Source organism: Hippichthys cyanospilos, chromosome 15 (genome assembly GCF_059441005.1).
Source record: "Hippichthys cyanospilos isolate Australia breed blue-spotted pipefish chromosome 15, RoL_Hcya_1.0, whole genome shotgun sequence".
Classification (NCBI taxonomy): Eukaryota; Metazoa; Chordata; class Actinopteri; order Syngnathiformes; family Syngnathidae; genus Hippichthys; species Hippichthys cyanospilos.
In genome coordinates, this window is record NC_142383.1 from 1,097,107 (window position 1) to 1,121,493 (window position 24,387).

The window sequence follows — 24,387 nt, forward strand, 5'->3', positions numbered from 1 at the left end:
GTCGTGACCAAAGGGGGTTGGCTGTATTTGTGTTTGTGCTTTTTTCGGACATTGTACTTATTTTCTGTTGCTTTCACATGACGGGGATGCTGGTCTGCTATTGGTCGGCCTCACTCATTTCAAAATGGAGGAATACGAAAAGCTTGTTTTATTGTGAGTGGTTACAAAACCGTATTTATAGTGCATTTTACTGCTTAATTCAAACTTGAAAAGGTTAGCCATCGGTCACAAGATTGCTAGTGATATTAAAGAGAGAAGTAAGAAGATGATTTATAATGGAAATGAGGCTGGAGATAATCAAGAAATGCGAAGCTAGCCAAGCCTAGGCTACCCTCACTAGGGAATATGGGCATAACAAGTGCCACTCAAAGGTAAATAAATCATCATTTTTCCTATTTTTGATTTTTTTCTGCATTGTATACACGTGTATTATATACTTTAGATGTATATGCCTTCGGGATCTTCTGGTAAACAGCAGACTTCATTTTTCCATCGATCATAGTAAGTTGAGGAAGCAAAAGTGTCCCAGACCCTCACACTGCCATCACCATGCTTTATAGTTATATGTGTATGTATATGCTATTTCTGTTATATATACATAGCACATACTATACTATTTTGGTACTCATTTTTAATATGAATGGACAATTTTGATGTTTTTACCTGGGGTTCTAAACGCATTAGGTATTTAACATAGGTTTGGATTGCCTGCCATACAGTGAATTCGCCTTACGAGCCCAACCGCGGAACGGATTAATATATATATATATATTAATCTAAATATATATATATATATATATATATATATATATATATATATATATATATATATATATATATATATATATATATATATATATATATATATTGTGGCGAGGCGAAGAAACTAGTGGAGATCTTTACTCTTCGCATGCCATCACAAAACTGATACAACAAAGTCCAATAAAGCAAAGACAAAGCCAACAGGTTCAAAGCATCAAAGGATCATAGCGACATGCCTACTGGGTGAGAGACATGGACCTAGTGTCCACCACACAGCTCCCCCCCGAACACCCAGAAAGGCATAACGGAAAACCCCACCGGGTATTCACCAGTCTGGCACCCTGAGTCTCAGTCCGGTCCTGGGCGGTGTATGTGACACCAGGGCCCCAGGTGCGACAGGAGTAAGGGTGAGACGCTCAGCGTGAAAACCATGAGGTAGCGTTGGCAAAGGGATGTCCTGAAGTTCCGCAGGAGCCGGAGTGGCAGTGCTGACCTGCATGCTGGCAGGCACAGTGGCTTCCGAGGGACGGCCGGTCGCGGCTGCGTCCCAGTCTGTGCCTGGGCGTGAACCTGCTGCGGCACCAACACCAGCTGACCCGCTCCCATGTATACTCGGACCATACCTGCCGGCATGGTGAATCGGAGGGGCGGCTGAATGATGGTGGCTGGAGGCCTACTGCTGAGGCCGGACGGACATCGGTAGTAGATGAGGCCGCCCGGCTGGAAGATCCCGGTCGACGGCCAGGGACTCCGAAATTGGACTGCACAGCCGTTCTCACCGGCGCCCGTACCAGCCTGTTGCTGGCTGGCTCGATCCCTGGTGCGCCAAGGGACTGGGCGACGGGTGAGAGGACCCTTGTCGGGGTGCTGGCTGGCTGACGTGGTACCAGCTTGCTGCATTACCTGACATATAGTAGGCTGGTGGAGGGATGCCACGAAGTGGGACGTCTGCGGTGATTCCTCGCTGGAACATTCTGACGTCCGGGGTCACCCATGTGGCGAAACTACATCTCCAACAGCCTGACGAAACTTTCTAACGTCTGGGATAATAATATGGCAAGATGACCCATCCGCGGTCACCCATTCTAACGTCCAGGGTCACCAATGTGGCGAGGCGAAGAAACCACACGTTGCTGTGCTAGTGGAGATCTTTACTCTGGGATAATAATATGGCAAGATGACCCATCCGCGGTCACCCATTCTAACGTCCAGGGTCACCAATGTGGCGAGGCGAAGAAACCACACGTTGCTGTGCTAGTGGAGATCTTTACTCTTCGTATGCCATCACAAAACTGATACAACAAAGTCCAAAACAGCAAAGACAAAGCCAACAGGTTCAAAGCATCACAGGATCATAGCGACATGCCTACTGGGTGAGAGACATGGTCCTAGTGTCCGCCACAATATATATATATATATATATATATATATATATATATAATGTGTGTGTGTGTGTGTGTGTGCGTCCGTGCGTGCGTGCGTGTGTGTGTGTGTGTGGCCGGGTGAGAAGTTAGACCGCACGTACACTTTATTTTATGTGGGCTTTATTCCCTAACTGGACATGGAATATGCACGGTATTATTTGATAAACAAACAAAAACTGAGATTGGATATACAGTAATCCCTTGTTCAGCGCGGGGGTTACGTTCCAAAAATAACATGTGCAAAAGGAAATCCGTGAAGTAGCCAGCTTTATTTTCTTTATTATTTTACAATGCAATACTAAACTATAGAATAAAACCAACAATCAAAACCTGTTTTAAAGCCCCAAATTTGTTTAAAACAATCATTTTAATATAGCAATACAAAGTTGGAAACATTGTCACTCGCGTATTTCACAGTCCCAGCTATTCCTCTTCATACTGAACCAGCACATTGTTATGAGTAGTTGTTGAGCTCTTTCTTTTTTCTGAGCGAGAAGATTTTTATAAACGGATATGCCCGGACATCGAATTAAAATGAAGCCTCTTATATCATAACAATACACTTGAAATTTCAATTTAGGTAAAAGTCAGATTTCCAAAGCTGTGTATTTCTCCGTTGCTCTTGGTAGGCACACAGATATGTGTGTTTCCTCTCGGCACGCCTACGAGTCACATGATTGGCTCACAGAGACCACTATCAATCATTGTGCTTACTAGCACGTTTGTAACATGTGAGCTGAGCTGAGCGCAAACGGGCACGGGAGAGACACAGGAGGGACGAAAGCAAGCTTTTGGATCCTCTTGCCTTTTGTAATTACTTGACAAGTGAAAAACCAATACAGTACAGCGTCAATATTTTATTTCGTCAATATTTTATTTCGAGACAACCCCTGAGCCAATCAGGATTCAAAGCACAATGCGCTGTAAAAAATATCCACACTGTAAAAAATCTGTTAAGCAGCGAACCCGTGAAAGATGAACCGCGATACAGCAAGGGGTTAATTTATTTATTATTATTTATTACAAAAATAGACAACAGTAGTGGCTTGCTGAACAAAGAAAAAAAAATATTTCAAGCCACGTACATTCATTGGTAACATGTAAGGGAAAACCAACTGAACAGTTCAATACACTTACTCAGTAATGTTCACCAGTAATGTTCACAGATACATGCAGAAGGCAACACAGACAATCTCCAAACAGCATGAACAATAATATTTCAAATTTACTCAAATATACTGAAAATCTATGACGCATTTAACAGTTCAAAATTACTCATGCTGAGCCGGTGCACACACACACACAACCAGCAGCAAAGCCACAGTCAATCTCTCCAGACCAGCTTCCACTGTACAAACATCATTTAAGTTCCACACCATCAGTGAAAATTTATCCCATCCCCGCGTATTGTGCACACATTTATTAATTACCTTGAGCTTTTCCGAAGCACGATGGCATTCAAAATGACAACATTGGAACATCAACCAACGTTAACGTTACGCAACAACTCAAAGACCGTCAGTCTCATAGGGGTATTTTTCTCTCCCTATTTCCTTGGTTCCCTGGACATCTAGCTTATACACAGTCGATGACCAGACATCCTGGATTTTATTCCTCCCAAGATGTCTAAAATGAAGGGACACCAGCTCACTCACATCAACAGAGGGGCAGTACAATTTGGGTTGGATCTTATTCCTGCCGGTTAGCTGACTAGTCAGGATCTGCTTCATCCTCTTTTAATATTTGGCCATTGCGCGTTCTGCACTCACCTCATGATTGTTACAAAATAATCACAAGATGGCGGCGCGTGTAGACGCAGCGGCCACTCGCTCTTCCGACAATGCGTTGTTTTGTTCATCAAACAAGTGTTTGTCTGAAAGTTTTTCCGGTCAGTTTACGCCAAAATACGGGTACAGTCGACGGGTCTTCCTACAAATCCGGAGAATTAACATTTGCCAACTTTTAAACGCGGAACTGGAGAACTCGCTAAGGAAATTGGGACTGCTACGCCGGCCTGCTAATTCACCGGACTCGCCTGCTACCCCTCCCCCGGAAAGGAGGCGTCGGAAGCGGTGCGCCAGGACGAGGAAGCGGGGCAAGTGCGGAGGTATTCGAGCTAGGCTAGAGGCTAACCCAACTCGCCCGGCCATACCATCTATCCTTTTGGCGAACGTTCCTTCACTGGACAACAAAATGGACGATATCCGACTTCTGAGATCAGCAAACCGAAAAGTGAGTGACTGTTGTGTATTAGTTTTCACGGAAACCTGGCTAAATAGTAACATTCCGGACTCCGCTATACATCTAGAGCAGCTAACATGCTACAGATCCGACAGGGCTCTTGCAGAGGGAGGGAAGTCGCACGGTGGCGGCGTGTGTGTTTACATCCGCGAAGCGTGGTGCCGGGATGCCACTGTAGTATACAAACACTGCTCACCTCTGGCGGAATTCATGATCGTGAAGTGTCGCCCCTTCTACTTGCCAAGGGAGATAAGTTCAATACTGCTGGTCGCTACTTATATCCCCCCAACTAACAACAGCAACAGAAGTGCGGCGCTGAACGAACTGTACCAGGCCATCAGTGAACAACAAACAGCGCAACCAGACGGCTTCATCATCCTTGCGGGGGATTTCAACCATGCTGATCTCAAAACTGTTCTCCCGATGTTTCATCAACAAATCCACTTTGCAACAAGAGGACATAACATTTTGGACTGTGTTTACACTCAGCACAAAGGAGCATACAAAGCCACCCCCCTCCCCCACATCGGCGCCTCTGACCACCTCACTATTATGCTAATGCCGGCATACAGACCAAGAGTGAAAGCCATCAAACCTGCACTGAAAGAAGTAAGGGTGTGGCCACAGGAGGCGACCTCAGCCCTACAGGACTGCTTTGAGTCAACAGACTGGGAAATTTTTAAGGAAGCAGCCACCTACAACGGCATCACAGATATTGAGGAGTACACAGACACGGTGACCTCCTACATCACCAAATGCATGGACGACGTGACCCACATCAAGAGGATCACCACACGGGCCAACCAGAAGCCATGGCTAACAGGAGATGTCCACAGGCTGTTGAGGGCCAGAGACAAGGCCTTCAAAGCTGGGGAGAAATCAGCCCTGAGAACAGCGAGAGCCAACCTGTCCCGTGGCATCAGGGAAGCCAAACAAGAATACACAAACAAGATAACTTCTCACTTCAAGGACAGCAAGAATGCACACAGCCTATGGCAGGGCATTCAGGCTATCACAGACTACAAACCTGCACCACAAAGCTGTGAGAGCGACATCACTCTGCTCAACAACCTAAACAGTTTCTTTGCACGCTTTGAGGAACAGAACATCACCTTCCCACACAAAACACCACCACCTTCGCACGACCAGCCTCTGTGCCTGTCTGCTGCCAGCGTGAAGAGGACACTCTCCGCCATCAACACCCGGAAAGCAGCAGGTCCAGACAACATCCCTGGCAGGGTGCTGAAAGACTGTGCAGAGGAGCTGAAAGATGTTTTTACAGACATCTTTAACACCTCCCTGAGGCAAGCCATTGTGCTATCAGGCTTCAAAGCTGCCACCATCATACCTGTGCCAAAGAAATCCTCCCCATCCTGCTTCAACGACTATCGTCCGGTGGCACTGACACCCATCATCATGAAGTGCTTTGAACGACTAGTTCTGTCACACATAAAATCCATCCTGCCCCCCAGCCTGGACCCGTATCAGTTCGCCTACAGGGCAAAGCGGTCCACAGACGACGCAATCTGCTCTGCCCTCCACCCGGCACTCACCCACCTGGACAAGAAAGACTCGTATGTGAGAATGCTGTTCATAGACTTCAGCTCAGCGTTCAACACCATAATACCCCAACAGCTCACCTGCAAACTGGACAAACTGGGCCTCAGCACCTCACTCTGCAACTGGCTGCTGGATTTCCTCAGCCAGAGGCCTCAGGCGGTGCGAGTTGGCAACAACATCTCAGGCAGGATCACCCTGAGCACGGGGGCCCCACAAGGCTGTGTGCTCAGCCCCCTCCTCTTCACCCTACTAACACACGATTGCACAGTAACTCACAGCTCCAACCACCTCGTGAAGTTTGCTGACGACACAACACTGGTGGGTCTCATCTCCAACGGCGACGAGACCCACTACAGGAAAGAAGTGGAGCTTCTGACCGGATGGTGTAAAGACAACAATCTCCTGCTAAACATCAGCAAAACCAAAGAGATGGTCGTCAGCTTCCAGAGAGGCCGCACCCAACACCCCCCGCTGACCATCGATGGTGCTGCAGTGGAGAGGGTGAGCAGCACCAAGTTCCTGGGGTGCACATCAGCGATGACCTCTCCTCGACCACCAACACTGCATCTCTGGCCAAGAAAGCACAGCGGCGTCTCTACTTCCTGCGCAAACTGAAGCGGGCAAGTGCCGCGCCGCCCATCATGACCACATTCTACAGAGGAACCATCGAAAGCATCCTCACCAGCTGCATCACTGTGTGGGGCGGGAGCTGCACCGACTACAACAGGAAGGCTCTACAACGCATCGTGAGGACAGCTGAGAGGATTATTGGTACTCCGCTCCCCTCCCTGCAAGACCTGTACACCACCCACCTTGGCCGCAAAGCCGTCACGATTGTCACCGATACAAGCCACCCTGCACACAGTCTCTTCAGCCTCCTGCCCTCCGGAAAGAGGTACAGGAGCCTCCGCTCCCGCACCACCCGACTCAGGAACAGCTTCATCCACCAGGCCGTGAGACTGCTGAACTCCCCCCCCTCCCCCCCTCCCATCCGTGAAACTGCTGAACTCTCTCTCTCTCTCTCTCCACTCCTCTCTCTCACATTCAGCCCCAGCCAGAAGAAACACCTAGCTGGCCCCCCCACCTAAACTCAAACTTTACTCATGCACTTGCAAAATTTGCACAGACTTGATGCTGCCATGTTTATTTATAATTATACTTCTATTGCACTAGCGATTACACTTAGAACTATAACAACTACCTCAAATGCACACAACTGGGACAACCACAGCCAGAGTTGTCCTGCCTTGTCTCGTACTGTTGGATTGTCCTGTCATATGCTGCTACTTATGTCCTGTCTTGGGATACTTTTGCCATACCTGGTTTTTTTTGTATTCAGTTTTCAGTTTTAGTTGTTAGTTGTTTAGTAGTTTAGCAACACTAGGCAAAGTAGATCAAACATACTGCACTTTACATTACTATAGATAAGTATCTAGTTTTTAGGTTTGTCTCAAAGTGCACCTGCACTTTGTTATTGTACATGTAAAACGCAGAGGATAGTGAGAAACGCTATTTCGATTCCTTTGTATGTTAAGCACATGTGAAGAAATTGACAATAAACTTGACTTTGAACTTTGAACTTACTCGCCTGTGGAATTCCAAGATATTTGTGGCTGTCCTGCATATTTACTAGGCAGCCTACAGGTGGTTGAATTCCTTCTGCTACAATTATCATCCCTCACTTAGATATTATGAAATAGACTCCAGGTATAAATCAGTTTGGTGTTGCTGATGATGAATTGGTTCTTCTTTAATTCAGTTAACATGGTTTGTTTGGTCCTAGGAGACCTTTTTCAACAATCAATCCAATTTTTTTTTTTTGCTTCATAATACCCTATGTATCAAGATCTATATCAAATCAAAGAGATGTAGACATAAAGGGTGAGAAAAAATGAAGGGAGGAACATGGGGAAGTTTATATTAGAAAATAACCAGATGAAGGGATGCTGTATTCTCAAAAGTTGATAAATATTTATATCTGTCATGACTCAACCTGGTGGGTGAGGTGGTAGAAGATTGTGGACCCATATGGATGGAGGCAGGTAGCCAGGTTGCCCTCCAAAAAAAAAAGAATATGAAGAAAGAAAACAAGGCTGACAACAGCGTACAAAGTAACAACAAAAACTCAGAAATAACTATCTACAAAAAAACTTAAATGATAAACTCGGCAGAACATCAAAATACAATTAATGAAGACTGATAACACTTGAACAATGACCTAACAAGAACTGAAACAAAACAAGAAACTAAATACACTCAAAACGGACGAGACAACACGGAACACCTGGACAAGACACAACGGGAACAGGGAGCTGATTGGCTAACACAAGTGAAGCGGGTTAACGCAGATAGTTGGATGCAATCACAGTAACTAGGAAAACATAAACATGAACAAATGACCAGAATCAGTGACAACCCAGAATGTGAAAAGACAAATCAAAACCCAACAAAAACCCAGAAAACCCCAACACCATGTGAAACGCAACAAAACGCCACCCAGAACATAATATCTACTCAATGACTATAGACAGGAGAAGTGGTTGCCATGATGACAAAAAGGGAAGGCCAGAAAATGGTGTAAAAAGGACGAGACAGTAAAGTCCAGCAATAAGGGAATAGAGAAGTTGGTGACAGAATGGAGGGATTCAAGACAAAATGAGTGTTAACATGGTAACAGAAGTAGAGGGATTCTTCAAGATGGACAGATACAAACACAGAAGAGAAAAACAAAGGGGTTATAAAAATGTGAGGGAGAAGCAGTGAAGTGATAGATGTCATAAAAGAAAATGTGTTGAACTATTAGTGGGGAAAGCGGAAGTGTTAAAGGTTAGCAGCTTTTTCTTCTGCCACTCTATATCTGCAATTGATCTATTCCCATCATCTCTCTGCACTTTATTAAACACATTCCCAGTGAGTTTAACACAGACTGTGACACACACACACACACACACCCGCACACACACACCCGCACACACACACACACACACACACACACGCACACACACACACACAAACACACACACAATGCAAGAGTATGTGTGATACTTAATTCTAAGAACTATACAGTAGATAGTAAATATGATTGCTCCCAGAAAATGAAAAGTGAAAATGAAAGTATTCTGGAATTGTGTATTTAGCTTCTTGTTTCCTTTCTATTCTTGTCTGTCTTTTGTTTTACTGTCAAACTGTTGATGTTTTCACGTGTTTTTTTTGTCTGGTCCTCTGAGTCTGGTATTCGAGTGTTTTTTTACATAAACAAAATACACTTTTTAAATAATGATTTTAATTAACCAAGGGTTGAAAAACTACAAACCTATCTGACCCTCTGTGAAAAGGTACAGTATGTATTTGCTCCAGGAACCTAATAGCAAGTTGTGACACTTTTGGCAGCAATAACTGAAATCAAACGTTTGCAATAATTGAGGATGACTCTTTCACACCGCTGTGAAGCAACTTCGAATCATTCTTTTTTTAATGAATTGTTTTAACGCTGTCGTTTTAACTGTCGTATTGGAGCATTTTCAAGTTTACAGTCACACCCCACTATTTCAATCGAATCGCTCAATTGAATTAAAATCTTGACTTTTTGAGGGCCGCTCCAAAACCTTAATTTTCTCTTTTTGTGTCATTCTTTGGTAGAATTGCTTCTGTGTTTTGGATCGTGTCTTTCTGTATGATATAAGATCACTTGAATTTGGGGGCACAAACTTTTGGTTGGACCTTTTCCTTCGTGATCTTCTGGTAAACAACAGACTTCATTTTCCATCGATCATAGCAAGTTGTACTGGTCCTGAAGAAGCAAAAGAGTCCCAGACCATCACACTGCCATCACCATGCTTTATAGTTGGAATCGTTTTCTTTTTATCAAATGTTGTGCCATTTGTCCACCGTACATAAAGGGTTGCAAACCTTCCAAAAAGGTCAATTTTTGACTCATAAGTCGACAGAAAGTTTAGCCAAAAGTCTTGAGGATCGTCAAGTCTTTTTGGCACGGTCTTTGTCTTATTTTATGACAGCTGTGGTTTTCGCTTGGGAACCATATAATGGATGCCATTTTTGGTTAGTGTCTTTCTTATGGTGAAGTTGTGAACACTGACCTTAACTGAGCTCAACATTCTTCAGTTCATGACCTCCTGAATGAGACATGGTTGTACTCTGGAAGAAATTTCTGTTGGTAGACCACCCCTGGGAAGGTTTTTGGCTGTTCCCAACAGTCTCCATTTGTAGATAATGGCCCTGACAATGGCATTTTATACATCCATGTGTTGTCTCTGTGATATTGAAATTCATTTGAAACATTTGTGACTGACAAATATGCAAAACAAAATTCAGCAAGGGGTTAAATCCGTTTTCACAGGACTGCATATATTCTAATTTGACACTTATTTCCCTTTTAAAATCATATATAATCATATATAATATATACATATAATACATGGATAAGTAGATCTGTGGGTAAGGGTATGGAAAAGTATGGAATTTTAGAATTCTGAATTTGTACAGTATGAACCCTACATTATGCTCCCTGCTTATAATTTTTACAATTGTGTTTCCTTATTGTATGTAGAAACGTTTGGATGCACCCAGTGGCAAGCGGTGCTTTTCAGAAATAGGCCCTCAAGTAAGTACCACACCAATTTTCCCCGATAAGTGAACATAATAAGTTTGATCAGCAGCAAAAAAAAAGGAGATTAAATCCTGAGCTTGTCATCAGTCAATTTACATGCATTTGCCATTTGGGTTAAAGTCAGGTTAATGTCAAAATTTGTGTTCCAAACCATAATAGCTGTTTACATGCGTGAACAAAGAGGGTTATGTTTCAAGGTATTACCATGATTAAGCCTGCGACACAAGGATAATGTCATGACACAAAGAGACATCATTTGCACTTCTTAATTTTTACTGTCTATAAAGCACTTCTTTTCATGTCATTCACCACAATAATAATTGGTTTCATACTTTGCTCTAAATGTATGACTCTGATGCAATGGCCATCCCGCCCCTCCCTCTTTCCCAAGCACTCATTGCATATTCGGGATTACTTTAAATATATTATAAACATAGATATGTTGCTTGTGCATTATCTTGACTGCATACAATGAAAACTATGAAGAACTATTGGATTATTTTCCTGTTTTGCCAAACTATGCATTTTAGAAATAGCGACTTAAACCAACACCTTGACACTTGACACTCAATTCTGCTGTTAGATTTATTAGATAGTTAGTTAGTTATCGATTAATAAGATCATATAAAACACATGATTGGCTCCCGGCATGACATCGACCAATGAGGGCAGGAGCTGTAATCCGCTCCTGCCCTCACAGCTAAAGTTAACCCAGGTCAGCTGGCAATCAGTAACAATATGAATGGCTATTTTGTCCAATCGATAAGGAATTTCGGATCAGTAACCGATAAAAAAGTAACTGGGCTTCATAACATTTTTACATGAGCTGTTATTTCCATTAGAAGTGGACCATATGACGGTGACTAGAGACTGTATGATCTTTTGTCGCTCCACTCAGGGTATATGTGAAAGGTTAAATGTACATTAGCTGAGTATAATACTGAAAAAAAACACCCATGTGGTCGTTTGTGTGAATCTTAGACAGGTAAAATAAAACGAAAAGTACTGGCCTTCACAACCTATTTCATATACAAAGACAACAAATACAACGTTTAAAACGATCCCCCACGTGTCTAACAATAAAATAAAATGAAATAAAATCAAACTGACACTTGTCATACCTATTTTTTTTATACTATTATGAAACAAAATGTCAAAGTTCTGAACATATGTAACTGCTAAAACTGAGTTGTAGTTAACTATCAAGGTAAAATGCCCAATTGTTTGGGACTTCACATTTGTGTTGAGATGCAAAACAAAGAAGTGTACGCTCAAACATTTCTTATGCTGTATTGTGTCATTTGGTTCTGCTCAAACATTTCTTATGCCGTATTGTGTCATTTGGTTCTGCGCTTTCCCAGTGCAGTTCTGCTAATGTTAATGTTGGTGGTTCTGTTACAGTTATTGTTGGTTGTGTGAAACATCCGACTTGGCTTTATTATTACATTCAGCTGCTCCCAGTCCCAATTGGATCAGTTATATTCGAAACTGTTTGTAGCCTTTCAGCACATCTAACACCTCATGGAGTTCTTGTCCAAGTTCTGGCTAAATCTGATGCTGCATGTTATAAACACGGAACTGGAGAACTCGCTAAGGGAACTGAGGGCTGCTACGCCGGCCTGCTAATTCACCGGACTTGCCTGCTACCCCTCCCCTGGAAAGGAGGCGCCGGAAGCGGTGCGCCAGGACGAGGAAGCGGGGCAAGCGTGGAGGTATCCGAGTTAGGCTAGAGGCTAACCCAACTCCCCCGGCCAGCCCATCTATCTTTTTGGCGAACGTTTGATCACTGGACAACAAAATGGATATATCCGACTTCTGAGATCAGCAAACCGAAAATTGAGTGACTGTTGTGTGTTAGTTTTCACTGAAACATGGCTAAATAGTAACATTCTAGACTCCGCTATAAAACTAGATCAGCTAACATGCTACAGATCCGACAGGGCTCTCGCAGAGGGGGGGGAAGTCGCACGGTGGCAGCATGTGTGTTGCCACTGTAGTATACAAAAACTGCTCAGCTCTGGAGGAATTCATGATCGTGAAGTGCGCCCCTTCTACTTCTGTACTCATATGTGAGAATGCTGTTCATAGACGTCAGCTCAGCGTTCATCACCATAATACCACAACAACTCACCTGTAAACTGGACAAACTGGGCCTCAGCACCTCACTCTGCAACTGGCTGCTGGAACTCCTTAGCCAGAGGCCTCAGGTAGTGCGTGTTGGCAACAACATCTCAGGCAGGATCACCCTGAGCACGGGGGGCCCACAAGGCTGTGTACTCAGCCCCCTCCTCTTCACCCTATTGACACACGACTTGCTAAACATTAGCAAGACCAAAGAGATGGTTGTCAGCTTCCAGAAAGGCCACACCCAACACCCCCCACTGACCATCGATGGTGCTGCAGTGGAGAGGGTGAGCAGCACCAAGTTCCTGGGGCTGCACATCAGCGATGACCTCTCCTGGACCACCAACACTGCTTCTCTGGCCAAGAAAGCACAGCAGCGTCTCTACTTCCTGCGCAAACTGAAGCGGGCAAGTGCGGCCCCACCCATCATGACCACATTCTACAGAGGAACCATCGAAAGCATCCTCACCAGCTGCATCACTGTGTAGGGCGGGACCTGCACTGACTAAACAGGAAGGCTCTACAATGCACCGTGAGGACAGCTGAGAGGATTATTGGTGCTCCACTCCCCTCCCTGCGAGACCTGTACACCACCCACCTCAGCTGCAAAGCCATCAGGATTGTCACAGATACAAGCACACAGTTTGTTCAGCCTCCTGCCCTCTGGAACGATGTACAGGAGACTCCGCTGCCGCCCCACCGGACTCAGGAACAACTTTATCCACCAGGCCGTGAGACTGCTGAACTCTTTCTCTCTCCCCTCCTCCTTCCCACACTCAGCCCCAGCCAGAAGAAACACCTAGCTGGCAGACGAAGTTTAGGTCATTGGACCCCCCCGCCCCCCAAGCTCAAACTTTGCTCATGCACTTGCAAGTTTTTGCACTGACTTGCTGCTGCCATATTTATTCATAATTATACATCTATTGCACTAGCGATTAGACTTAGAACTATGACAAGTACCTCAAATGCACACAGCTGGGACAACCACCATCAGAGTTGTCTTGCTTTGTCTCGTACTGTTGGATTGTCTTGTCATACGCTGCTACTTAAGTCTTGTCTTGGGGTACTCTTGCCATTCCTGTTTTTTGTTTTTAGTTTTAGTTTTTAGTTTAGCAACTCTAGGCAAAGTAGCCCTAACATACTGCACGTTACTATTGATAAGAATCTAGTTTTTAGGATTGTCTCGTCTTGCGCACCTGCACTTTGTTATTGTACATGTAAAACGCAGAGGATAGTGAAAAAATTTTTTCGATTCCTTTGTATGTTAAGCACATGTGAAGAAATTGACAAGAAAATTGACTTTGACTTGACTTAATTGCAATATTGCGCAAGATGGGCAAATACATCCGTCACACCCACTAGTTAACAGACGAATAGAGAATAGCTTTTCTATAGTTGAATATAGATTTGTTTATCATAACGCAGTAAGTTTGCCTCTTCCACTAACACTTCCAAGTCCATTATTTGAAATGTCTATTTTTGGATTTATATGGATTTATAAGAACAACCACTGGAATGTCACCACTTTCATTTCAGAGCCGCCAAAAAGTCCCAAGTCTCAAATGTAATTCCATCAAAGAGTTACGGTATATATGTTGATAAAGTGACCAATTAAGAACTTACACCTTCAGGGATTCGATTAAAATTTAATCGTATTTAATCATTAAATAATATAATAAATAAAAACCACTCAGAAGCACATGTATGCATTACTGGGCTACACAGGCTATTTTCCAGAGCATTTAAACATCAATAAACCCGCATTCAGCAATTAAAACTTGTAATACTGTCCAAACTGAAAATAATTAATAATGATTTAAAATTTTTTGTCCACGAAGTTTATGGTCCACCAAGAGTAGGCAAGCCAAGATTGTATGCTAAATTACAAATCACAGTTTAATATAAGAACATAATTTTATTTCTTTTTCACTTATTGAATATGAATGAAATAAAATGACAAAAAACATATTAAAAATAAAAAATAAATAAACCAAATACTTGACTCACCAAAATGGCTGTCCTCCACTTACAGTGGGCCCCTGTGTTACGAGATTAATCTGTTCCGCGGTTGGGCTCGTAAGGCGAATTCACCGTATGACGGGCAATCCAAACTATTGTTAAATAGCTAATGTGTTTAGAAACCCAGGTAAAAACATCAAAATTGTATATACATATTAAAAATTGTTACCAACATAGTATAATGCTATGTGTCACGGGGGTATGATGCAGGGAGGTAGGCTGGCGTGGTTGCGAAGGTGGAGGACCCAAAAGCAGGAGGGCGTCGAGACAGGGAATGCATGCCATAATCCATGTTTATTTGACCAAATGGCAGGCAAAAACAAAATCGATGAAAACAGGACAGCAAAAACTCTTAACAAAAGGGAGCAGGCAGGCTGGCAAACCAGAAAATAAACACTAACGGGCAGGCTGGCAGGAAAACACGGGGCTGACGGACGGGAGAGACAAGACTGTACGACAGTAATTCGACACGGGCTGTCACGAAAACTCGGCTTAAATACAAACACACTAATCAGACAGACGCACGGCAGCTGGGCAGGGAACAATAGGCAGGAGAACCGGATTGGAGGACACATGAGAAGCAGGTAACACGGACTGGTGGACTAAATCAAAACTAACGCAGGGAGACACGAGAGGAGCAGAAGCAGGAACTATATAAACAGAAAAGAACAGAAACCCCTCAAAATAAACCCATAACCCAAAATCCAAAAAACCATGACAGCTATGTATATGTAATATGAATATCATATACATGGTGATGGCAGTGTGATGGTCTGGGACTCTTTTGCTTCCACAGGACCAGTACAACTTGTTATGATCGATGGAAAAATGAAGTCTGCTGTTTACCAGAAGATCCCGAAGGCATATACATCTATATCATATACATGTATACAATCAGAAAAAAATCATAAATAAAAAAATAGAAAGGATTTATTTACTGTACATTTGAGTGGCGCTTGTTATGCCCATATTCCCGAGTAAGGGTTGCCTAGGCTAGGATAACTTTGTATTTCTTGATTATCTCCAGCTTCATTTTCATATAATCATTTTCTTACTTCTCTCTTTAACATCACTAGCAATCTTGGGACCCATGGCTAACCCTTTCAAGCAGTAAAATGCACTATAAATACGGTTTTGTAACCACTCCGCGAGGAGATGCCGTCCAATAGCAGACCAGCATTGTAGGGACGCATTGTATGGAGGCATTGACAGAAAATAAGTGCAATTACCTAAAAATGATTGCAGATGGAGACAAAACAACACAAATACAGTTAAGCCCCTTGGGTCATGACAGTTGTTTTTGGTCGCAAAACCGGGAAAATACCATAACGAGGGGACGAAAAAACTCAGTATTCCACATTGCAACATGAAAAAACGTAAGCCAGGGACGCTGTAACACCGTGGTCGACTGTATTTCAATACAAAATCCATTCTTTTTTCCTCAGAAAGACTTCAATGGCTTGCTTGTAGTTTGTCTGTGCGTTTCATTTCCAATAATAAATACTTTTCCATTGACATGGACGCCAATACTGAATGTCGCGTCTTCCATTTTGCTCTTCAGCCATTCTGGGTTTTTAAAAAAGTGAGTAGATTTCATTTTTTCTGCTAAATGTCCGTGGATCTGGCTTCGCTCTATGCTACGCCTTTAGTGCAGATCACTCAAGCAACACGGTGTGAAGGGAATCATATATTAGGTTGTTATCATTATGTGCTTAGTTCATTGTTACCCATTTATGCAATCCTAGTTCATCTTGACCCTGTCCTTAGATAGAACTGTTGACGCACGAAAGTGTGAGCCGGGACCTTGGCCCAGCTGCCGGTGGCGCCCGGCTGGCTCTTTTGTTGTGTCTTGTAATCTGCTATGCTTCTACTCAATAAAAGCCAGGGGGGGACGGCTGGGCAGTGGAAAACTAGCGTTGGAAGACCCACGAGTTACATTTGCCCAAGCTTTTTTCCCTATGCCGGCATAGAAAAGTCAATCTTGGCTGGTCTGAGTTACTCTTTTTGCTGTTTAAGCAGCTAGGCTTGTCCTAGTCTTCTTTTCTGAGATTTCTCTGACACACGGTGGTTGAGCAACATGTTTGTTTGTTTTTTAAATAACTTTGATTAACAACTTTTTTCAATGTTAAACACATTTGATCAAGATAGCACCGCCTCCCTGCAGTGAGCATCCAATCAAGTCACGTTCAACGAGAGGCTTCAGAATGGCCAGGTTATGACTCGATTGGCTATTGCAAATGTCTATTAACTATACCAATAAACAGCATTAAAAACCAAATTGTGGCAGATGATGCTGGAGAAATTAATTGTACCGGTAATCTTAAATGAAAAATTGTTTTGAGGCCAAAAAAACATTTTTGCCTAATTTCATCTTTTGAGATGTTGATGTTCCTTCCTGGTGTTTATATAATTTTTCAGGTCAATATTTGTTTTTTTAGGTTACTGGTTGTTATATATATTTGAAAAATGAATGTGCCAAAATTTTAAATGCATTTTTCTCCAAACTATGCAACATTCAAAATGATGTAATTTCATCCATTTTTGAGCTACCGCCATTTCTTGTACATTATTTTAAAAGATTTTTTTTTTCCAATTTTCATTTTCAATTTTGATTAGTTTACTGAAAATGCGTCATTTTACTTTTGAGGTGTGTTCCATTGTGCAAATCAACAGTAATAACTGAAGCTCAAAAGAATCAAACTTTGTTGAATAGGGCAGCCTCAACCACTTTTGGTCATAGCTTAACAATTCTCAAGAGAATACAGAACCTCTTCAGTGACCCATCTTCAGTTTTTCTGATTTCTATTAATGTGGTTCTATTTTCTGTTAATGTCTAATGATGTCCAATAGGGTTGTGCCCAAAAATGTGATTCTCATAAGAATCAGGATTCTCATTTACTGTACTACTTTTTAAATTGATATAATATGTCCCTAGTTCTGTCGACAAATTAGTTTGTGTTAGGTCCAGAATCATGTACTTATTGTGGTTTTTTTTGGTTTGTTTTTTTTTTTTTTGGGGGGGGGGGGTTGTTTTTTAGGTGTATGAGCAAGACGACCTTTCGGAGCAGATGGCTAGTTTAGAAGGACTGATGAAGCAGCTCAATGCCATTACCGGCTCTGCCTTCTAAAGCATTTCCAGCGCTCAGCCCCAGAGCAGGAGCCCTTCTTCAAGCTTTGATGTCACAGGCAGTGTGTACACATACAGCAGCAGCAAGTGACTTTGAAGATCCCACTGGGGACTCTGACCTCCATTTGTACTGCATTAAATCACATCCAACGTCATCAACTCCAGGAACCAGACAATGGTGGAGGGGCTTTCTCAATGGGTTTAAACATCTTTGGCCCTTTCAACCTAACACTGCAAAACAAGCAAAACCCAATGCCAACACCTTGAATTAATCAAACAAGGATAGACTTATCACAGAAAAAGGAAGACACAATTATAATATCTTTATTGTTTCCCTTTTTTGTGGTATTTATAAGCTCCTTGTGATTCTCCTCCAGTGAGTTTTCTACAACTCAGTTACTGGGACCGTACCTCTATTATTTTTCATGCTTAATGTTGGGAGCATGTTCCTTTTCTTCTTTGTTTTTATAATTTATTTATACTCTATTATTCCACCTTCAGACACCACATTTGGCAATTTGACTTTTTTTTTACGCCATTTTCCATCAGTCTGAAACTCTAGCTGGACATAAGACTCATCTTAATTTTTCACTCATAAGAGGTCGCTGAATAATATATACGACTCCACGTCCATCACTGCTCCTGACCAAGCCTTAAGTCCTGCCAAACCAGACAAAATCTAGAAAATTGAATTGATGGGATGAGTGTTGTTGCAAAAAAAATAAAAAAATAGAACACTCATAGCAGCCTTCCTTTAAAATTCAACGCTTGCATTTTCCCTCACAGTTTTGTACTGACCGTTGCTAGTAGAAATTGTGCAAAAGTGTTTGTCTCACTTTACAAACACGAGTCTGTCAGTTGAATATTATGGGGTGATTGGGCCGAAGGTTTATTCCAAACAGTAGTGAGCAGTGTGCATATGCTAAGTGTTTATTTTTTACTTGTTTTTCAGTACATATTCAGTGGGAGCCTTCTCATGCATTTGTATTTATTTTGAATTATATAAACAAACATTGCTTCACTTATTTCTTGAGTTAACCTCAGAGAGGCAAGGGTTTTATAAAAAAAAAAAAAATAGGGGGGGAAACGAAAAGTGAATACAAACCTGAAATAATGGAAGATTTTAAAAAGTGTATTTTTCAGTTTCTGTTCAGTTTGACACAAGTCCACAACATATTAATCATGACGCATCATCAAAATGAGCAGTTGTCATGATGTTTGACGTCCCATTAAGAGGCTGGCTTCAAATCTAATGTTGCAACAATGAAAAATCATTTGTCAACCGCTACAAAAAAGGCAGCAGGAGTGAGTTTTTGCAGAAGTCTTTAAAATTCTGCCATTTTTTAAAAACATCAAATAATCTTTGAGGATGAAATTAGTTTCGACCTTAAGTGTGTAATTGAGCAAATTGAGGCGTAGATTTTTTTTCTCATGCAAATCTTCAAGCGGAAAAAAAAGGTCTCAACTTAAAATGACAAGACATTTATTAATTAAGTGAAGTGAAGAAAAAAAGCCATCAGTATGCTCCATATTTTACTGTGTCACCCCATTCTCCATATTGTAATTTACAGACCTTTATCTCAGTAGGATGAAAAAAAGAGAATCCTGCGGGAGACTGAGCACGCTCCGGGTGAGAAGCTGCATTGATATTCAGAGGTAGCTTGCATGTGCGGATGGGGTGCAGAGGAACCAGCCTACGAATTCATTATAAGGACGTTGCAAACATTATGATTCAAGCTCACGTTCACTGAGCAGTTACATTGGTGGAGAAAAGTCCCGGGGACAGAGGCGATAGAAACGTAACGTTTCTGCAGAATGGATGCAGGGATGAAATGTGACAGATGGCAGACATGCGGCCAGTGTTGGGATCAAACTCATCAACCTGCTCTGGGAGATGAATTCACTGTGAGCTGAGCGCTTACATTCCCCTCTGAGTCATTCCCCTTCTCCTCAGTCTGACACCTAAGCAGAAATGTGTAATTTAACAACAAAAAAATCTATATCTATCTATATATATGGACATTGAATAAAGCTCTAGGTCTGGAAAGAGTATGGTAAAATAATTTGCTGCATTATTTGGGTCTATTTTTTCTGTTCTCAAAATTCCCGCCAGACAACCTTTGGTTGAGCATTGTAAAAATAAATAAATGTGTTCTGCATTCACATTTACAGATAAGTTGGTTGCGAAGTTTATTTGACAGGAAGGCTGAAAGTTTGGGTCACTGCTGCCAGATGTTTCAATCTACTTTAAATTTATCTAAAGTGTGTTCTTGTGATAGATAATGGTATAACATTTCTATTAAAGCTGTTTTTTTAACACGTTAAAAATTACACATTTGAAGATGAAGTTTCCATTAATTTCATGGGGTTTTGAGAAAAAATGCTACATTGGAAATGCTAGTTTTCTCTTTAAAATGCTCTGTTACTGATTTGGCAAGGAACGCTTTGAATATCAAAAATACAAGTGGTATCAGTACTTGGTATTGGTGTCTGTGTCTACTCACTTGTTGAGTACTTGTTGTACCTGAATTACAGATTAATACTTCATTTGTCAACATTATCAAGCTGTATTGATCAAATCAGTTGGGAAACCAAAAAAATATTTGTCCAGATCCTTCATAGAAGGCCATTTGCCCAGATAACAGGTTTGCACACCTATTGCAAACTTCTCAGTCAGATTTATGATGTGAATGATACTTCATAACCAGCAATAATTTTCATTTTCCAGATGTGCATTGTCAAGAGTTAAATATTTGAATTTCTTGACCCCTTCATATGAGACAATATGAATTTGAAGGTGTTCTCAAACATTTGACTGGTACTGTGTGTGTTTACATTTAAGATGAATTTTGAGTTAAAAAATGTTTATGAAAAACCACACAAGCTAGGAGATAGGTTGCAACACTCCATGCTTGATAGTTGATTACTTGAGCTTTTCAATTAAGAATGGGATCTGCAAGAAGCCTAAGGCAATTTGATCATATTCACCCATGAAGAAGTTTTCTTTCATTCCATTCTTACTTCCTTTTATAAACAAAAAGCTATAGCTTGTGTTAGTTGACTCTTACTTTCTGTATTATAAGATACTCACATTTAAAGTGTTCAAGTTCTGAGTGCACTGGCACTGCCTTTGACTGCAGCGGAAAGGTAGTTGGATTTTAATTGTGTTTATCGTTAAAAAATTTAACACTAAAACAATATCTTTTTTCTACTGAACCTCGTGCCAAAAGTTTCATTTGAACATGACTGATTGCTGATGTGCATCAAAATTAAGATAGTAAATGTGAGCAACCATAACCCAAAATATGCAGCAATGCAAAGTTCACATGCTCTGGAGCATTTCAATTAGTTCCATTTTTCTTGTTTATAAGGAGTAAAGGACATTATTTCTAAATATATCTGATCTGATTTTGTCGACACAGAAGTTTTGGGATGCAGGTTTTTCAGCTTTCAGCTTTCAGAATCATATAAACTTTGAAGCACAACACAAAAAGTACATTCTGTTGGCTGTTTTTACAACAATAGAACTCATACGCTAAATGACTGTAAAGTCTCTGTCGGATGGTTTTCATTGAAACGAACTTAAGGGTCCAAAGGTAAGTGAAATCCAAACAAAAAGGTGATAGGGCAGATAAAGCCTTTACCATGATAGGCGAACATTTGCATGTGTATATGAAGGAAGTTGCATTCTCATCAAGGGTTCTGTCAAGAATGTTGCAGACGTTTACCAGACACCTGGATTGTTCTTCAATTTTGTAAATGTTTTTAGCAAAATTGTCTTGTGACAAGAAAAAAAAAACTTAAAACTGTTGGAAAACTGTTAAAGAATGTTTGGTAAACATTTGCAACTTTGAATGACTCCTGACTTGAACATGCACTTGCGACCTTTAACAACACCCACAAACATCTCCGCATAGATGGGATATGATTGTAATATTTAATCGTTTTCCTTGGTGCAAGAAAAGACACAACAATAGAGGTGAACGCCAGGGCAAACATTTTCAACCTTGAACGAACCCTGACGAGAACTTAATATCCAATACCTTCAGCCCTTGCTAATATTTCCCCTCAGTGGGATTGGGGTTTTAGTGATTAGCAACGTGCCAGAAATTTTAAACCTATCAGAATGGGAATTTTGGGAGGAAAAACCGTAGCCTCGAAGTAATTATTTATGACAATTTCATATGTTTCTGTAATCATTTTAGGAAAACAATCATACTTTTTTATTTGTTGCTGACATTGAATGCCTGTCTATTTTATAATGTGAAGCCTTCCATTTATCATTCAAATATTAAGTTTTAGTACCCAACCCCACCCTGTTTGAGTAATTGGATACTGGAGAGGTACATGTTGCTGCAGCAGAAGTTCATTACAAACCGCTGCTGATTTTTTTATTTTTATTTTTTTATACTGTGTAAAGCTCCTTTAGGGTAGCAGGAGAATTTTTATAATCAAATTTAATATATTATTGTTATTTGTGTCATTTTTTTCTTTATTTATGACCATATTTCTGCAATGTTTTGTTTAGTAAACACAAAAACAAATATGCTCATTGTATTTTGTTGGATTTTGTTTATCACCTTAAAGTTGTTTAAACCTTAAATATTCCAAGGTGTATTTTGTTACACTATAAAATGTTACCAAAATGGTCTCTTCTGAGGACATACAGTCACCACTATTTTATGTTTATTTCAATCAGAATTTTGTAGATTGTGGTTCACATATTAGCAATTTGTGTTGTAGTGACTGTGAATCCTATAATTTGTCCTGTAGTACTATAAAACTTTGAAGAATTGGGATTACCATTAAGGGGTACTCAGATCACAAGGGAAAATAAATTAAATTAACAGCCCCCTCCACCTCCTATGAACAATTCAACCTGATGTGGAAGACAATGATTTTTACAAAGAGGACAAGGTGTAACGGGGAAAAAAACATTTACAAAGTCAAGTTTGCCAGAAGGGGACTATCAGCATAGTCTTATTTTGGAGTATGCCACAGAAGAGGCAGGATCAGTGTGATCATGAGCAAGAAGAAAGTAAATGTGTCTGAATAGGAACGGGGACAAAAAAGATTTGGTGGCCTCTATGGTGAAAGGGCCAATTAAAACTGTGATTATACCCCTCACACATACACAATTACTTGATTTCAGCCAGAACATCAATGTACAACAGAAAATTTGGAAGATGTGCTGCTTTGAGTAAATAGTTTCACTTCATCCTTTTAAAGGTTCAATCATACAGTCATTATAACTAAATTAGCTTTCTAGCAGCAATATTTTAGCATTTTCTCAATTTGAATGACCAAGAGATAAGATGGTGATATGTTTCAGAAAATCGAGAGTTGTTTCTATCCACAATGTTGTATACAAGTGCAGTGTTTGTAATGCACTGCAGAGCAGATTCATGGTCCTTTTTTATAGAAATGTTATATCAAGGTCAGTTTTTTTTGGTTTGTTTGTTTTAATAAAGTTTTGATACAAAAGCATTGCAGAATTTTTATCCCATAAAAGTGAAGCATGTCGCAATGAGTGTAATCTTTGCTGAAGTGTAAACACTCGACAATACACTTGACACTTTCCCTCCAGTCTCCACCAAGCCAGGAATATCTAGGAGTGAAGGAGACAGTGACACATCAAGTGTGTTGCTTAACCCTTTCACCACCATTTTTTTTTTTGGGGGTGGGGGGTATACTGTATGTTTGTATGTGTATATATATATATATAGTATGTATATACAGTGGGCCCCCGGGTTACGAACTTAATCCGTTCAGCGGCTACGCTCGTATCTCGAATTGCTCGTATAGCGGGCAATCCAAACCCATGTTAATTCGTGAGTGCGTGCAACGCGCGCAGAAGCCTTAGGTAAAATCATCACGCTGTATACATAAATTAATATTAAGTGACATAATCTACTGTACAGTTGCATTAAATAACAAATACAAAGGATAAATGACTTTTACCTTTGGAAAGACGTGACTTGTGCTGAGATAAGCAGAGATGAGCAGAGATGAATGCTCTAAGTCAATACGGTAAATCAGATATGCTATTGGTCTTACAGTGTCAAAGTAACTTTTTCAGTCAGGGTTTTCTCTACTTCCTTCCATCCCAACCAGCTGTGCCATCAAGCTAGATAAAGGCGTTCGGCCAATAGCATATCGGCACTTCTGTGATTGACGTGTGACACCGGCCAATAGCATCCGGAGTGAGACCGGGTGACCTTAATCGACCAATAGCATATTGGCGTCTCCTTGACTGACTGATAATTATTTGCACTTTTTTTTTAAACGGTTGGAATGTATTGACATCTTATTGATTAAAACATTTAAATCTGTGACGATTTTTTGTCCTGCAATCGGCACACTTAATTTCATGTCAACTGTTTTTCCCGACGTTAATTGAGCACGGTGGAAGCGGAGAGGTGGTTGTGTGTGTTGCATTTACTAGGCAGCACACTTATGGCTTGTTCGAGCGTCAGTTCACCTTTGGTTATAACTCACAAAAT

General features: G+C 41.2%; 1 protein-coding gene across 14 annotated transcripts in view; it reads left to right on the top strand.

Moving 5' to 3' along the window:
* dcc (DCC netrin 1 receptor) overlaps window positions 1-24,387 on the top strand; it is a 482,450-nt gene that overhangs the window by 435,406 nt on the left and 22,657 nt on the right. For 6 of the 14 annotated variants that reach the window (XM_088435577.1, XM_088435578.1, XM_088435580.1 and 3 more), the window contains one exon: window positions 10,555-10,608. The exons of 3 other annotated variants lie outside the window; for them this stretch is intronic. In XM_088435577.1, the coding sequence (XP_088291703.1) occupies window positions 10,555-10,608 (54 nt within the window). Of the gene's footprint in view, window positions 1-10,554; window positions 10,609-15,553; window positions 17,653-17,795; window positions 22,488-24,387 lie in introns of those variants that run through there. 5 more of the 14 variants (XM_088435585.1, XM_088435591.1, XM_088435586.1 and 2 more) reach the window with 3 other exon arrangements.